General features: G+C 41.1%; 1 protein-coding gene across 3 annotated transcripts in view; it reads left to right on the forward strand.

Annotated features, from left to right (window-relative positions):
* The window catches only part of NADK2 (NAD kinase 2, mitochondrial), an 89,850-nt gene that overhangs the window by 34,857 nt on the left and 37,770 nt on the right, over positions 1-17,223 (forward strand). For all 3 annotated transcript variants that reach the window (XR_008445292.1, XM_054031313.1, XM_054031314.1), the window contains exons 3-6: positions 1,437-1,525; positions 3,395-3,476; positions 11,394-11,477; positions 14,835-14,971. Coding sequence is in view for 2 of the 3 variants with exons in the window: in XM_054031313.1 (XP_053887288.1) it covers positions 1,437-1,525; positions 3,395-3,476; positions 11,394-11,477; positions 14,835-14,971 (392 nt within the window). In the remaining variant the exon portion in view is untranslated. The remainder of the gene's footprint in view (positions 1-1,436; positions 1,526-3,394; positions 3,477-11,393; positions 11,478-14,834; positions 14,972-17,223) is intronic.

Genomic DNA, 17,223 nt, shown 5'->3' on the forward strand with positions numbered 1-17,223 from the left:
AAATAAGATAACACTTTAAATGTACAGTACATCGGTTAATCAGAAGTCAAATTGTAGTAAATGCAGATAATCCCTTTTAAAACTGAAGGCTGAAGTGAGGGTTTTTTAAGGAAGAGTTTGAATAAAGAAGGTGGTGATTTCTGGTTAGACCAAGTGTATCTAGTGCATGAAGTTTCTGGCTAGAGCAAACAAATGACATAAATGTTAGTGATTGTGTACACAGTGGAACAACTTAGCGAAATACCTTTCACAAAACTGATTTAATTAAAATGTTGCCTACCTAGCCTTTCATACACAGGGCATTTTAAGTCTTTTAACTATTTTATACTTACTCCCCCCCAGGATAATCGCTAACTCATTATATTAAATGTGTGGTACTAGTTCATATTATTTAGAGCATGTCAGAGTACATTGACCAACAATATCCATAAACTAAATGTAATTGCACTGCACTTCATTGTTAGGGTATAAATATTCAGGCCTGTCTTCAAAGGCCTATACTTTAAGAATTTAGGTGTATTCTTGTTACTTAGCTCGTTATAGAAGTATAAAAGAGAGAATCAAAATCACTGTCTGCCGATGTAAGGGCCTTCTCTTACTGTGACAGTCTGAGGCCCTCTTCTCAGGCTAAGTAAGGCCTTTGGCTAAGCAGCAGAGGTAGCCATAAGCTGGGAAGTGAACGGTCACATTGAAATAAGGCAACCTGGGGCTGTTAGAAAGGTGATCCGATCTATCACCTCCAGACAAAGGGAAGAGCCTAAAAGATTTAAAGAAAACTTAAGTTTAATAGCATCCTGTCTGGCAAGAACTCACTTAACAATAGCTGGGATGTGAAATCCTCATTTCTGTATTGTTCTATCACTCTAGTATCCACTTCCCTATTTGTTTGTCTGTATAATCTGTCTGGTTCTGTGATTGTTTCTGTCTGCTGTATAATTAATTTTGTTGGGTGTAAACCAATTAAGGTGGTGGGATATAATTGGTTAAATAATGTTACAATGTGTTAGGATTGGTTAGTTAAATTTCAGTAAAATGATTAGTTAAGGTATAGCTAAGCAGAACTCAAGTTTTACTATATAGTCTGCAGTCAATCAGGAAGTAAGGGGGAAATGGGAACAGGGAATGGGGGTGGAGGAATTGGAATCATGTTTCGCTGGGGGGATGGGAACAGGGACACAGGCAAGGCTCTGTGGTGTCAGAGCTGGGAAGGGGGACACTGAGGAAGGAAACTGGAATCATGCTTGCTGGAAGTTCATCCCAAAAAACATGGAATTGTTTGCACCTTCGGACTTCGGGTATTGTTGCTCTCTGTTCATGTGAGAAGGACCAGGGAAGTGAGAGGGTGAAGGAATAAGCCCCCTAACATTCATATTCCCCTGAAAGCTTGAATTAGTATGCTATGTGGTTCCTTGTCAAACTATCTCTGTATCTTTTAGGAATGAGCAGATCGAGGTCCGTCTTGTTAAACGCCGAGAATATGATGAAGAGACAGTTCGATGGGCAGATGCTGTTATATCAGCAGGAGGTATTAACTTGTTCCTGGGAAAAGGGGTCTTGGATTTAAGTAAATTTTAGTAGATGTGTTTGAAGCAGTATGAAGAATTAAAATGCTTCACTCATTAGAAAGTATACCCATTTATATTGAAAGTATATCTGCTATAATTAATTTGGCAAAAGTAAATCGGGGCATAATTAAATGACTTGTCCCACTTACCCCCTTTTCCCTCTTGCTTTAATTTTAGAGTTTTAGGAAGTGAACACAAATGCTTAGTGGCTTTGGGGAAGTTTGTGTGATACAGCATGAAATATGTAAATTGTAAAATTGAATAAATGCTCAACTTGTGTAAAAAAACAAACAGTATGTTCTGCTAGACACCCTGTCATGCTTAGGTGTTTGTGGTAATAAAGATGAGCAATTTATTTTTCTCCCACTACTTTCGCTTTTCCCCCTAAACCAAATCTCTTGCTCACACTCTCATTCATCCAGTTAGCTTGTTCATTGAACTAAAATAATAGCCAGAAGACTAAACCTACTAATTCAAAGACCCCTCAGAAAGAGGGGGATCCCAGTGTCCCAGTGCAAAACATATACCCTGTCAGCTGTTGGGATTCTTTCCAGGTAGTTGTCCCTAGATGCTTCTTATGGGTTTCATCTTTAGTGTTAGCCTTTGGATAGTAGGTGTTTGACAAATTCGAAGGCCTCCAAATCCCCTCTCCTGCAAGTTGGGAAGAACAGTCTCTCTTCTTCATTCATACAAAATTTCTTCGCTGCTGCAAGGGGGCTCTGGTCTCTGCTGCTCTACCTCTTTCCTGGTTGCTGCTTTTGAGGGAATGTCTATTACTTTTTTTCCTTCCCTTAGCCTCTGACTTTTGGTGGTCCTCCCCAGTGATAGCTCCACTACCCATCCGTGCTGCTGCTTATTGCTTTCTAAAGTAGCAACAGAGAAATTGACCTGATTCTTGTCAGTTTCAAAGCTGCATACACAGTTCTGAATAGCAGCAGTGAAAACTGATGGAATTCTGTTTTTTACTTTGTTGGAAAAACTATAATTATTAGGAGAGATACTGGAGCTGTTTGCAGTGTATTCTTGGGTCTATATTAGTTCACACTTGCTCACATTTGGAAGATCCTCTTTGCAAACATGAGGGCTAGAAATTTAATATGTATTTTCAAAGGAGAGCTTAAAATTTAAAGAAGTTTATGGTACATACGTGGGAAAGATTCCTACTTGACCTGAGTGGTGGATTTTTAAAGCCCCGTTATTAGGAAAACATCTAAGACCTCTGTTGGATAATAAACAACTGGAAGCCATAATTTAAAAAGAGAACATCACGTACAGTTGAAGCAGAACTAAAACCCAAATGCTATTTCTGAAGTGCATGATGTATTACAGATGTATCTTATTCCCCTCTCGTATTAGATGTAGTTCTGATTAAAAAAAAAAATAATTAACAGCCCCTTTTTTCTTAGAAAAGGTAGCCTAGAAGTTTGGCTTTTCTTAAATTCCAGTTTTCATTAACTTATAAAAACCTCCACAGATGCTAATCTAAGATTTTTCCAATGCAAAATATGTTGTCCAAGCATCAGATAAGTGGTGCTTTCAGTGCTGCTCCATTGTACTTCTTATAAACCTTGGATTTTCACTGCAATTTTGAATTCATTTAATATCTTGGCAGTACCCAACATTCAGTTTGAAGGCCAGACAGATGTTTTCAGTGCAGAATAACAACTCATTGTTTTATTTTTGTGCAACCTATTTAACCTACTGCCTATATAAAAACATTAAAAATACGATTGCAACGTTAATGTTTGTATATGACACTCAGTTTAGTTTGGAATACTTAAATTCTTAAGTAAAAGTAATCAGCTGTTCTTTATGCTATTTTTCTTTAGGTGATGGCACAATGTTGCTGGCAGCTAGTAAAGTGTTTGACAGATTTAAACCAGTTATTGGAGTAAATACTGATCCGGAAAGGTAAGAACACCACATTTGGGAAAGCAGTCTCTCTACTTAACATAAACCACAGTACTATACATACTACATAGAGTACAATTATTACTCAGTGTGCAGTTTTAGTTATCAGATTAGACTGCTGCCATTATTAAGGTGAACAGTATTATCAAGCAGATATGTTTTTACTTATAGCCATAGTCAGTAGCTCTTTCCATCCATGTTCATGTGAGCCTAATATCATTTGAATCCCATGCTGGCTCCACAGCAAAAAGCAAGTATACATTTTTTTTCAAGGTGAGAATATTTCTTGCTTCCTGAAAGTCTCTTGACTGCTGTTGGGCTTTTCCTAGGCTAGAGTTGTTGGTCTTTTTGTAATGCGAGTTAATTGACAGGCGACTCAAGCTAATAGAATTGTACATGATCTAAACACTCCACAAATGCTTTTCCAGAGGTCACAAGTTTGTTCCCAGCCATGGAACCAGGAACAAATATTTGTCCATGAATAAATGTTTACAGTGTCTAGATTTGCACATGCAATCATGTAAACTCAAGTTAATTGTGTCAATTAACTACTCCTGGGGGAATTCTGTGTTTAAAAAAAAAATAAAAATTCTGTTCACAATATTTTAAAATTCTGCATATTTTATTTGTCAAAATAACACCATATAGTCACGCCATTTTCAATTATTTTGGTAATTTATTTCAAAATACCTGTCAGCAGATGTGTCTGTAGGAATAAAGACAACAACTCAAGTGCATTGGGCACACTTATACCTGTAGTGGAATGTATTTGTGCACAATGCATTTCAAAGAACAACAGTTACTCTACAGGTAAGTAACAGTTTTATTTGGGATCTTAATTTGTATCCTAAATTTGAAAATCTTGATCTCTGTCTCTTGTAAATCATATAGAGTAATCTGGAGTATAAATTTGCATCTCTCTGTCACCAACGCACTATAGTTAACCCAGTCTTATGAATGAATGTTGGGTGCATCAATTTATCCACCTCCCTCCCTATGTGGACCATTTCCCTTGCTTTCAGCTAGCATGGGAAAAGAGTACAGATGGGCATTGGAGGTCAGAAAGTTGAGTTACTCCATCCATTTTTACGTCTCTCCCATCCCTTTTCAGGGACTCCTCTCACAAGCACTTGCTGAGAGAGGAGATCAAGTCCCTGCTATGTTTAGGAGCCATAGAACCAGTTCCTCCTCAGCACAGGAGGACCAAGTACTTTCTGGTCCCAAAAAAAGAAAAGAGGGGATGGAGACCTATTTTAGATCTAAGACTTTTAAACAACTTTGTGAAAGCACAAAAGTTCGGGATGCCTCTTGTAGGAATAATTTAATCATTGGGTCCAGGGGATTGGTTTTCGGACCTTGATCTTCAGGATGCATATTTTCACATTGCAATTCACTCACCTCACAAGAGATTCTTTTGCTTGCTGGTCAGCCAGGACCACTTCCAATATCGGGTACTCCTATTCAGACTTTCCTCTGCTCTGAAAGTATTCTCAAAGGTTCTGGCAGTGGGCTATCAAGGACCAGTCTTACAAGGTTCTTTTTGCCGTAAAGATAGCCTTAGCCTTTTTCCTCAGGCTAGGTCTCCAGATCATCATCAAAAAGTGCACCCTGATCCCCTGTACATGCCTTAGGGGCATCCTTATATGCAGTACCAGCAAGATTTTACATCGCCACAGAAAGACTCATGACTATCATACCTCATTGCAAAGATTCAGATAAGCCGCGGACTTGGGCAAGAAATTGTCCCCAATTCTTGGGACATATGGGAGCTTGTACCATTGTAACACATCATGCAAGGTTACACCATTGCTGCTTCCAGGGGTGACTCAGAACAGTTTATTCATGGAACAAAGAGTCTGGACAGAGTGATATCAATCCCCCATCAAGTATGAGACGTCCTCACTTGATGGAAGGATCCTCATAACGTGTGTGTGTGTGTGTGTTCCCTTTATCCAACAATTACCATAATGACAGATGCATCTTTGGAAGGAGGGCGCATCTAAGGACACATACCACTCAGGGCAGATGGTCTACTCAAAAAGTGCATTTGTACATCAACCTTCTGGAGCTGAGGCCAGCTAGGAATGCCTTATTAACTTTCTCTGTTATCAGAGACCAATCTATGGAGTTCATGACAGATAACCTAGCTTGCATGTTTTACATCAATCAACAAGGGGGAGTGAGATCCTTGTCTCTTTGTGCCGAAGCAATAAAACTATGGAACTGGTGTATAGTCAGTCACATCCTCATTATGGTGATGTATCTTCCAGGCATACAAAACAACGCAGTAGATGCTCTCAGCAGACACTTTTCCCAAGATTACAAGTGAGAGTTGGATTCTTGAACTCTCAATCACATCTTTCTGGCCTTGGTGTTTCTAGAGTTGAGCCTTTTTGGCACTGCCACCAACATGAAGTTGAGAGAGATTTGTTCAAGAGGGGGTCTCGGCCTTCATTCACTGGGAAAACCTTTACTCATTCCATGGATGAGGAGACTTCTGTATGCATTTCCCCCAATGCATCTAGTATTAGAAGTGATGAACAAAATCAGGCAGGGCAAGATCATACACATAGTTCCAACGTGCCCAAGACCGTTCTGGTATCCTTACCTCATTCACCTGGCCGTTTGTCAAGTAGTGTGTCTTCCGACTATTCCTCATCTCCTCTTTCAAGATGCTGGTCAGACCTTCCACCCCAACTTAGGAATTCTTCAGGGCTCGGCTACTCCATGATTTGTAGGAATAAAGACTTCCTGTTCCACAGAGGTACAACAGGTGTTGTTAAACAGTAGGAAAGGATCCATGTGAAATATTTAGCTCCAAAAGTGGAAGAGATTGAACCATTGGTGTGACCAGTATTGCCTTTCCTCCATTCATTCTTCCCTCTTGGCTTTTCTTGACTACCTTCTGAAATTGAAAGTCAGGATTATCTGCGTTTTATCAGAGCCCACTGGGTGGGAATGAAAAGCTGTTATAGCTCAGTTGAGCAATTTTCTGTATTCACTCATCCCATGACATTGAGGTTTATCAAGAGATTGAGGAACCATTTCTCTCAGATTAAAGAATCCATTCCTGTATTGGATCTAAACTTGGTACTTTAGGTGTCCTATGAGACCTCCTTTGAACCAATAGCTTCCTATTACCTCTTTAACCTTTCCACAAATATAATCACCAAAAAGGCCATCACCTCTGCCCAAAGAGTCAGGGAATAGGGGGTGTAATGGTGTGCACCCCTCCCCATTTACAGTATTTTTCAAGTATGAGGTTTTGTTACATCCACATTTTAAATTCTTTCTTAAGGTATTCTCTGAATTTCATATCAGCCTGGTCATCCATCTCCTAGTCTTTTTTCTGAAACCACATCACACCAGGGAGGACACTGGAAGGGGGTTAGCCTTCTGTCTGGACAGAACCAAGCTGTTTTGGAAATCTCCCATCGTGTTTGTATCAATTGTTGACAGAGCCAAAGGGATCACGGTTTCCACTCAGAGACGCTCCGGGTGGATTTTTGGATGCATTATTTCTTGTTATGAATCTCCTGATATACAATCTCCTCCTAGAGTGTATAGCCCATTCCACAAAATACCTCTCTCTCTCTCTCTCTCTCTCTCTCTCTGGCATTACTCAAACATGTTCCTATTGTGGAGATTTGCAAGGCTGCAACTTGGACTGTGATACGCACCTTCGCCAATCATTACATGGTGGTCCATTCTTCTATATCAGAAACCGCCCTTGGAAATGCAGTCTTGTCTTCGATCTTGGAATTAGTTCCGAAGCTCCCACCTCTGGCTGAGGGTACTGCTCGGTAGTCACGTGAAGTTAAGCACCCAAAGGGCAGTACTCAAAGAAGGGGAGATTACTTACCTCATTTGCTAATTGGAGTTCTTCGAGATGTGTGTCCCTATGGATGCTTTACCACCAGTGCTCCTTCCCCTCTATTTTGGAGTCCCCTCTAGGGACTTTGTAATGGACAAGGAACTGAGGGTGGTTCGCCTGCGCAGCCCTATATCGCCTCAGTGCCGGCCATGAGGCTGTGTACAGCAAGCACATGCACTGCTACCGAAAATCTCCAATCAAAATTGCATGGGTGCATGCACATCTGAAGTGAAGCACCTAGAGGGGGACACATCTCAAAGAATTCCAGTTACTGCACAAGGTGAGTTAACCTCTTCTTCTATGGTCTGTTTAAAAGTGCGCATATGCCAAACAGTGAAACTGATGAGGTTCATACCTGCTGTAGTGTACAGACAGCACTGGAGATCTGTTCAAGTCCCAGAAAGAAAGAAGAGGTTAAAAAGCTCTGTTTGGTCTGCTATCAACAGACTCCCAAAAAGTACCTGCCCAATTAGTAGGGCTATTAGTATGCTATATATCGGGGTAGCCAACCGGCGGCTCCAGAGCTGCTTGCGGCTCTTCAGAAGATAATATGCAGCTCCTGCCAGGAGCTGACTCTGGGGGAAAAAATGGTGCGTGCTCAGCACCCACCGGCAGCTCTATCAGCCCCCCTCTCCCTCCATCCCCCCCAAGCGTCTCCCGCCAGCTGGCAGCCCTGCATCTCAGCGCAGCATCTCCCACTCCCTTCCTGTGCCTCCTGCCTACCGCAATCAGCTGTTTCGCAGCTAGCAGGAGGCTCTGGGGAGGGGAGGAGTGAGGACGCAGCGCCCAACCCCTCTGCCTCCCCCAGCGCCGCCTCCTTCCCTCCCCTGGCCTCCTGCCCACCACGATCAGCTGTTTCGCGGCCAGTAGGAGGCTCTGGGAAGGGGAGGAGACAGGACGTGGCTCACTTGGGGGAAGGGGTGGAATGGGGCAGAAAGAGGTGGGGTGGGGGTAGGGACTTGGTGGAGGGGAGGAGTGGGAGGCGGGGCCTGGGGCAGAGCCAGGCGTCCAGCAGCCCTTGGCCCATGCCTGTGTCTCCTTGAATAAAGCACACGGTGATTAGCTGGTGTGGAAATTTTTAATCCAAATTTTTCTTACACCATCTAACAATGGAAGGCAAGTGCAAATGGAAAAGAAAATTCACAGATGAAAATCGAGGCTTCCAACAGGAGTGGGAGAATAAGTACTTTTTCATTGAACGTAATGGTAAGACCATGTGTCGTCTTTGCCAGACGTGCATCTCAGTTCAAATCTTCAAACTTGCAGCGTCATTTCACTTCTAGCCATGCACATATGGATCAAGAATTCCCACAAGGTTCTGAACTCCGCACTTTAAAACTGAAAACTTTGAATAAACAAAAACATGTAGAATCCCATTTCTTCACCAGATTTACCAACTGATTGCAGACTGTAACATTGGCCTCCTATTATGTGGCTGGCACATAGCCTGTGCAAAAAAGCCCTACTCTGAAGGCGAGTTTATAAAAACGTGCCTCACTGATATGATTTTAATCCTGTCACCAGAGAATGAGAATTCTACAAAAGGAAATTTCTGGCCTGCAGCTTTTCCTCCACACAATAGAACGCAGACTCTCCAACCTGAACGGTGACATTAAATCGCAACTGCACTTGCAACTTCAGCAGTGTGAGTATTTGAGCATCACTTTGGATGAGTCATGTGATGTACAGGATAAACCTCAGTTATCGGTATTTGTCCGGACTGTGTCTGACGACTGTGTTGTAAGGGAAGAACTCCTTGATATCTTGTCACTAAAGGACAGAACTTATGGACGAGATCTAAAGGAGGCATTGATGTTGATAGTTGCGAAACACCATTTCTCTTTACAGAAGCTCACTGCCATTGCAATGGATGGGGCTCTGTCCATTTGGGGATCTGTGAATGTATTAGTAGAGTTTTGTAAGTCTGAGAGCTTTCCCGAATTTTGGACATTTCACTGTATTATTCATTGGGAGCAACTGGTATCTAAAAATTTCAAATTTGATCATGTCATGAAACCTGTCTTGCACATTGTGAATTTCATTCGCTCAAATGCACTCAATCACAGACAATTTCAAAATCTAATCGAAGAACTGGATGAAGACGACTTCCCTGCCGATTTGCCATTTCACTGCGCAGTTCGATGGCTCTTGAGAGGTAAAGTTATTTCCTGTTTTTTAGAGCTCCTGAAACCAGTAAAATTGTTTATGGAGGAGAAGCACAGAAAACACCCTGCGCTTACAGATCCTGAGTGGGTTCTAGATTTGGTATTTCTTGCAGACATGCTGCTGCATTTGGATAAACTCAGCGTAGACTTAGAAGGAAAATTCCAGTTGCTGTCTGATCTAGCGCAAAGCGTATTTGTGTTCATGAACAAACTGCAGATGTTTCACGGACAAATGCTTGAGGGAGAGGTGACACACTTTCCTTCAATGTCACAACTTCAAGCCAGATCAAAAGAAGATGCAGCAGAACCCCTAAAAGGGAGCACAACTAGATTATACGAGCAAGATTAAAGATCTTAAGGACACTTTTGAGGAAAGATTCCAAGATTTGCAGTGGAAGAGAGCTCAAATCAGATTTTTGATTGACCCTTTTAGTGCTGAAACAAATTGTCTGAATCCCCCTTTAGTCACTGATGAAGCAGCATCCCAGATGGAAATAATAGAACTTCTGGAAGATGACAGATTGAAAACTGTTCAGAAGACAGAGGGGACCCTTACTTTCTGGAAATCTGTACCAAAGGATAAATACCCCAACATCAGAGGTGCAGCCCTAAAATTAATCTCGATGTTTGCCTTGACCTGTCTTTGTGCGTCTTTTTTCTCAACACTCAAATGTGAAATCCAAGCACTGATCCATTTTGAAAGACAGCCACTTAAGAGAACTGCTGCGTGTGAGCACAACTGAATACAAACCAAACTTCAAGGGAATTGTTGAAAGCAAAGATTGCCAGAAGTCCTGCTAAGTAAAAGGTTAAGACAAATTGTTATTAACAATATACATTATGCATTTATAATGTATATTTTAATATACATTATTAAAGTATATGATTGTGTACATATATAGATATAGATATATACACACAGACAGATATACGCATACAATCATTATATATAACTTTGGCTCTTTGACAATGTACATTGGTAAATTCTGGCTCTTTCTCAAGCTCAGGTTGGCCACCCCTGTTATATATGTACTCATGTGGCCCCCTATCTGCATAGTATCAGAATGCCTCACAAACACTTTAATTACAACAACCACTATGAGTAGGAAAACAGTCTCTCCATTTACAGAAACACAGATCAAGTGACTTGCCTATGGTCATAGTAAGCGTGTGTAAGTAAATCCATTTCCTCATTTCACATGAAATATTTGGTAGCCTAAGGCATTCTGCTCTTTTGCATCCTATTAGTCAGAGCTGCCATGGCAAAAAAACAAAAACCAAATACCTTTCATATGCCAGTTCAGATTGAGGGCAGAAAAATACTGCTTAGCTGCCAGTTTTTAAAAGACATGTTTGAATATAGTACTGGTGAAAAGTGGTTTGACAACCCTGGAGACTGAAGTCTTGTAGCCACAGAAAAGGTACATAACAGGCAGTGCAAGTTTGCCCACACTTCTTCATTGAGCCTTAGTCCTGTCCTTTAGGGATAACAGCGTAGGTCTGTGCTGTGTAATTGTTTGCCTCTTTGCAAGAATTGCCAGCAAGATTGCCTAGGTATATTAGTTGTGATTTTGAATGTATATAACTTGTCCATTGAGATGAGTCATATTTTGTTTTCACATAGGCTACCAAATAGCCACCTGGTAGCAGTAACGCCAGTAGCATCCTTGTCTGGATTTGACTCCTCTACCTACAGGTGAAGGACTCTATAACCCATTGCCACTGAATAATGCCTGACTTCCTAGTGAGAGAGATCACAACCACAGGAAATGAAAATCGAATTTTGTTTTGATGTAGCTAGCAGGGTGTTCCCAAAAGGGTCCTATTCTCACTGATTTGACTGCCACCTCTATTGTTCTGTCGTCTTTTCACTTTTAGATCTGAGGGCCATTTGTGTTTGCCTGTACGATATACACACTCCTTTCCAGAAGCATTACAGAAGTTTTATCGTGGTGAGTTCAGGTAGGATTCTATCATCTTTGTTTTTACAAAATATATTTCCTGAGGAGAGCATGTGTAATGATGGGCAGTTGTACAAACAAGAGAAGAACATTAATAAAATAAGTGCATTAAATCATGAACTGAATTTTGAGGCTTAACACCTTGAAGGATGACCTTGAGCCTTTGTGGTTAAAACATTGAATTGGGGTTTGGGAGACCTAGGTTCAGTTTCTAATTCTACCAGAAACTAATGATGTGCTCTTGGGCAAATGACACAAACTCCCTGTCTTGGTTCCCTATTTGTAAAATAATACTTCCCTCACAGGATTGTTGTGAAAATAAATTAATGAATGCTTGTGAGGCACTCAGTGCATCAATAGGGCCATATTAGTATCTAGAGGGATAGAAGGGTAACTTATTCTGACATTATACAAATTGCATAGTTAATCACTGCTAATGTGAGGGTCTTGCAATTGTTAATAGAGTGGCTTAGGCATGAAGTAAAACAAGGGAAGCATTTTGGTGCTAATGCTTGCTTGTTAGCTGTAGCTACTAGACATTTGTACAAGAACTGATGAGCAGGTAACTAGAATTAAGCATGATCTTAATGCAGTTTGAATTAGAGGGCAAGCTCTAACTGTGGAACAAACAATGCTATGAAACAGGCTAAGAATTGTTCCCCGGTACATACCAAATTTGAGACCTTTATTGAAAGGGAAAAAAATATTTGTGGAATTTTAATATACCCTAAAACATAATTTGTATGTTAACATTTTTGCTCAAGAAATTGTACTAGTCATGAAAATAAATCTCATAATTGCAGTGTATTATTGTAATGCCTCGGAGGGCCAGACATAGACCCTTTTGTGCTAGGAACCTTACATCTTAATATTTGGTGTGTTTTTTACTGTCACAGGCAAATTCAGTTTGTAGTCCGATTATAACATAAACTGGATTTATGGCATGTCAACTCTGCCATGCCGCATCATGACTGAAACAAACCAATATGGTCAGTTTATCAAGACTACGTATGAATAACTAGATGATTCAATCTGCATGGGTAAATGGAGTATCACTTCAACACTGGTAATTCCAGTAGTATTCTGACCTGGTCTATAGTAAGGAAGCTTTCTAAACTTTGCACCATTTTAAGTGGTGGTTCTACTGGTGTTAATATTGGAGTCCTGGTGTGGCTGGCCTTCATGCTGCTGCAACAATTGATCAGACCTGGTCACAGCAATGTTAGATGACATGGTGTTAAAAAGCTATTGCAGCTTGTAGACTTGTATGCTAGTGCTCTGGTGTTGTTAATACCTCTGGAACTAAACCTATTGTGATGAAGGCTTTAGCCTCTCCACAGGTAAGATTCCAGCTTGGCTTTTGTTATAAACCCAATTTTGCCCCGTCCTCCAGTTTAAAATCCTCCAAGTTGTTATACTAGGTCTTGTCTAAGAGAGAAGTTTTCTATCAGTTCTGAAGGAAATGGTACAAGGGATTCTTGAATTGTCAATCTAAAAATACAAGTGATTACTGGAGTCCAGTTTAGCTTTTAATATCGAAAAAGCTATTTTGGATCACTTCAGGAGGTGGCTTACATTTATTTTTTTTAATTTTCTTTATCTGAGTCCTGTACCTGTTGGACTCATGGTAACTTAAACACATGTCTTTACAAGTGGAATAGTGCCAGTAAGATTCCCAATCTCTCCTGTCCCCTCCCCCCCCCACCTACCGTAGTCTGTCTCCTTACCCAGCCAGACCAATTCCCCACCCACTTTTTTAATCTCCTTGCTCAACTAGTCCCAGCTTCCCCATACCACATCCTTTGGCTCCCAGTCCTAGTTTCTTTTCCCCAGTGCCAGTCCCACCAGACTTCGTGACTCAATCAATTCCTTTCCCTCCCCCCGGTCTGGCTTCTATTCTGTCTGCATTCGAATCAGGTTTCATGCTGCCTAGATATCACCGGGGTTGGGGACGACACAGAAGAGAGGCTCCCTGCTGTCCCTTCCAGTGTATGGCCCTGGCCCACAGCTGCCTTTAAAGACAGGGAAAGTCTGGCTTTGTCTTTGTAGCTGTGGGATGGAGGGAGCATGTTCAGTCTGATCAGAGCTAGGAGCTGTGAGAGGTTCAAGCACATTCAGTGAGGATGGAATCTTTAGGGATTTTAGGTGCTAAAGTATAACAAGTCTCCACTGAGCACGTGACTTGCAGTTTTTCAGAAGCTTATAAGTTGGCAAAATTTGCATGGATTTTCATGGGGACAGCAGAAGGCACATCCATGACAGAAAAGGATACCACATAACAAATTCAAAGTTCCTTCTCCAAAACCTGGGGGCACTAGAATGGCTCAAAGAAAAGGTTACCAGAATTTTTTAATGTGGGCAAAACATATTTTCCCCAGTCTCTCGCTCAGAAACCTCTGAACAATTTTGGCTGGAAGTTTCCCCAAAAATTCTACCGGAGGCAGACTGATGATCAGTTTAGAAAAATTATAAGCATCTTGTAATGGGAAGTGTGGGGCACCCTTAATAGTGTGGTATCACCAGCCCCACCTACAATAATACATAGTGCGGTGAGATGATATAAAGGTTCCATTAGCACTCATGTGCTGTCATGTATTTTTTCATGTATGGGTTTGTATAAAGTTGAGACTGCTCAACTTGTTTGAGGAACAAAATAAAACAATAAAGGATTTTATTTCAATCTAGTCTCTTTTTTTAGGCTATCCGTAGAGCCTTCTGAGAGAGGGATGTTGTGATTTGATAAGCAAATCGTTTGCTGCTAATTACCATCCTTAATTCTCATCACCACCAAGTGGGTGGCACTGTGTTTCAATTATCTGTTTGTAACTGCTTCCGATATTCAGGCTTGCTACTCAAAACTAGAGAAGAAACTGCTGTAGTTTCTTCCAGGTAAAATAGGAAAAAAAGTGAGGAGGAATTGTTTTTTCTACTCTGGGAAATAGACAGAATGTTGCAACAATTTGGAGAGAAAAGGGAAGGACATGTAAGTACCATTCTTCTTTGAGTGCTGGTCCCTGTGTCTATTCCTCTGTGGATATGCCCAGACGCAGAGAATTTGTCAATCAGCATTTAACAAAACAGAAATGGATGTGAAATACATGTTTGTATCAGTTCTGTAATTAATTTGAATTATAATTGATAGATTTGGTGGTCGAAGTTGGTAAGCTTTTTAAACTGAGTTATGAATTTGGACCTCTCCTGCATTTAAAAAAAAAAAAAATTGCTCTATCTAGTTACTTTTTGAGTATGATTCTATCAAATAAAATCATTGTTTCCAGTGACTGAGTGAAATGAAGGCCTTATCTGATGAATGTTTGACTGCTCCAACACTGGTACCAATCTTTCTTCCTTTTCTAAGGTGGCAGTGGCGGCAGCGAATCCGGATGTATCTTGAAGGAACTGGTATTAACCCTACCCCTGTAGATTTGCATGAACAGCAGTTAAGCCAGGAGCAGCACAGCAGGGCCCACGTTAATGGAAGATTCCATGATCAAAGTAGGTTGAAGCTGGTATTATGAATGTAATCAACAAAACTTAGCAGTGCTCACTTGAATGGTCAGTTGGTTGTGTAATAAAATAACTCAAATACTTTCCTAATGGACTGTTTTTTCTAAATGGACAACCTATCCTAAATTCTCAATTACTGAGGGACAATCTTCATTCATGGATATATTTTGCTTTCCGCCACCAACTCTCTGTATAACTTTTTTCATGGATAGTGTACTTGAATACTTGAATGCTAAATATCTAAACTGTATTCTTAAATTCATTCACCTAAATTTGGGTTATTGCCGATTATGCACTATCTGTATCTTATAACTTTAAAAACAAACCTTGTATTTGTGGATAATCTAAGCACTATACCCAGATGTACAAACACACTTTTCTCAACCTGTATATTATATAATTTTAACATTAGCTTTAATAAATTTTTTTATTGGGGATGTAGTAGTTATAAGCTTGTAAAATTGTCATAAATGTAGTAGCGCAAGCTCACGGAAAGTGCGGTTGATCCATTAGATCAGGACCCATTCTTGGAGCGGGGACTCTGTCTTGAGTGGAGCGGGGACTCTGTCTTGAGTGGAGCGGGGACTCTGTCTTGAGTGTTGAAATATGTCTTCCTGACACTATATACATGTTAACTTCTAAAATTGTTCATATATATTAGTTGACTATCTATTTTAAAAATTTCATCTGCCATAGCCTGTAGCAAGACTTAAGCTTCTTAAATGGTGTTCCTTGTATTTTGCTATTGGAACTCTTTTTAAGATGAAATTATTCCTAAAAAGAACACACTACTTTTTTTACACACTACAGTTTAAACTCAAATAGAAAAAAGAGCCTGTTTTACAGTTCCCAGTATTTGCGCTTTCTATGATAGGGTAATAGTTTGGATGTTTTATTACAGACATGAAAGCCTTCCTTCCTCCTAAATAGTTAATAATAACTGTAAGAATGTTGGGGTTTTAGGAAGAATGGGGAAGAGACTGACTGATCAACCCTGGGAGATGAGCATCAACAGGCCATAGGATCTATTACAGTAACTTCTCGCTTAATGTTGTAGTTATGTTCCTGAAAAATGCTACTTTAAGCAAAACGATGTTAAGCGAATCCAATTTCCCCATAAGAATGAATGTAAATGGGGGGGATTAGGTTCCAGGGAAGAATAAATATAAATACACCTCTACCCCGATATAACACGAATTCGGATATAACGCGGTTAAACAGCGCTCCGAGGGGATGGGGCTGTGCACTCCGGCGGATCAAAGCAAGTTCGATATAACATAGTTTCACCTATAATGCAGTAAGATTTTTTTGGCTCCTGAGGACAGTGTTATATTGGGGTAGAGACGTGTGTGTGTGTGTGTGTGTGTGTCTCATATATATATATATATATATATATATATATATATATATATATATATATATATATATATATATATATAATTATGACACAGACACACAGAGTATAAGTTTTAAACAAACAGTTTAATATGTACACAGCAATAATGATTGTGAGGCTTGGTGGAGGTGGTGGAGTAAGAGGGTGGGATATTTCCCAGGGAATGCCTTGCTGCTAATTGACAGCTCAGCCGAGTGCTAGTTCATCAAGGGTTAACACGTTAATGTAGCCTCACACTCTACAAGGCAGCACAAATGGAGGGAGGAGACACGCGTGGCAGTGGCTGCAAACATTCCCTGCGGAAACTGAACATGATGATGAACCCACGCTATCCCAATGGAGTGCACCGCTCCTTCCACTTTCCAAAGTGTGGGGGGGAAGGGTGCATATGTGTGTGAGACAGACACACAGGGAGGGGGGGTGAGAGAGAGACGTGCATTGCCCCTTTAACTATGCTGACCCCACTTTTAAGTACACCTCCTTTTTAAGTAGATCAGCAAGCTCCCTCCATCCTGAGCCCTGTGGTGTGTCTCCCCCATAGTCTGTGGAGATGGGGTACAGGAGTGGGGGAAGGGGGACACCCTGACATCAGCACCCTTCTGCCCCCATCTTCCCCTGCACAGCAACCAGGAGGCTCCCGGGAACAGCTCCAAGGCAGAGGGCAGGAGCAGCACACAGCAGTGGGGAGGGGAGAACACAAGAACCCCCCAGCAAGCTGGGCATCAGCTGCACAGGGAACTTAGGGGAGGTGATGGGGGGGCTGCCGGCCCACCCTGGTTCCAAGCCCCCACCAGCTAGCTCCAACAGGCTGCTCTTCTTGCAAGCAGTGGACAAAGCAGGCGGC

The sequence above is a fragment of the Malaclemys terrapin genome, chromosome 6 (assembly GCF_027887155.1).
Source record: "Malaclemys terrapin pileata isolate rMalTer1 chromosome 6, rMalTer1.hap1, whole genome shotgun sequence".
In the NCBI taxonomy this organism is placed as follows: Eukaryota; Metazoa; Chordata; order Testudines; family Emydidae; genus Malaclemys; species Malaclemys terrapin.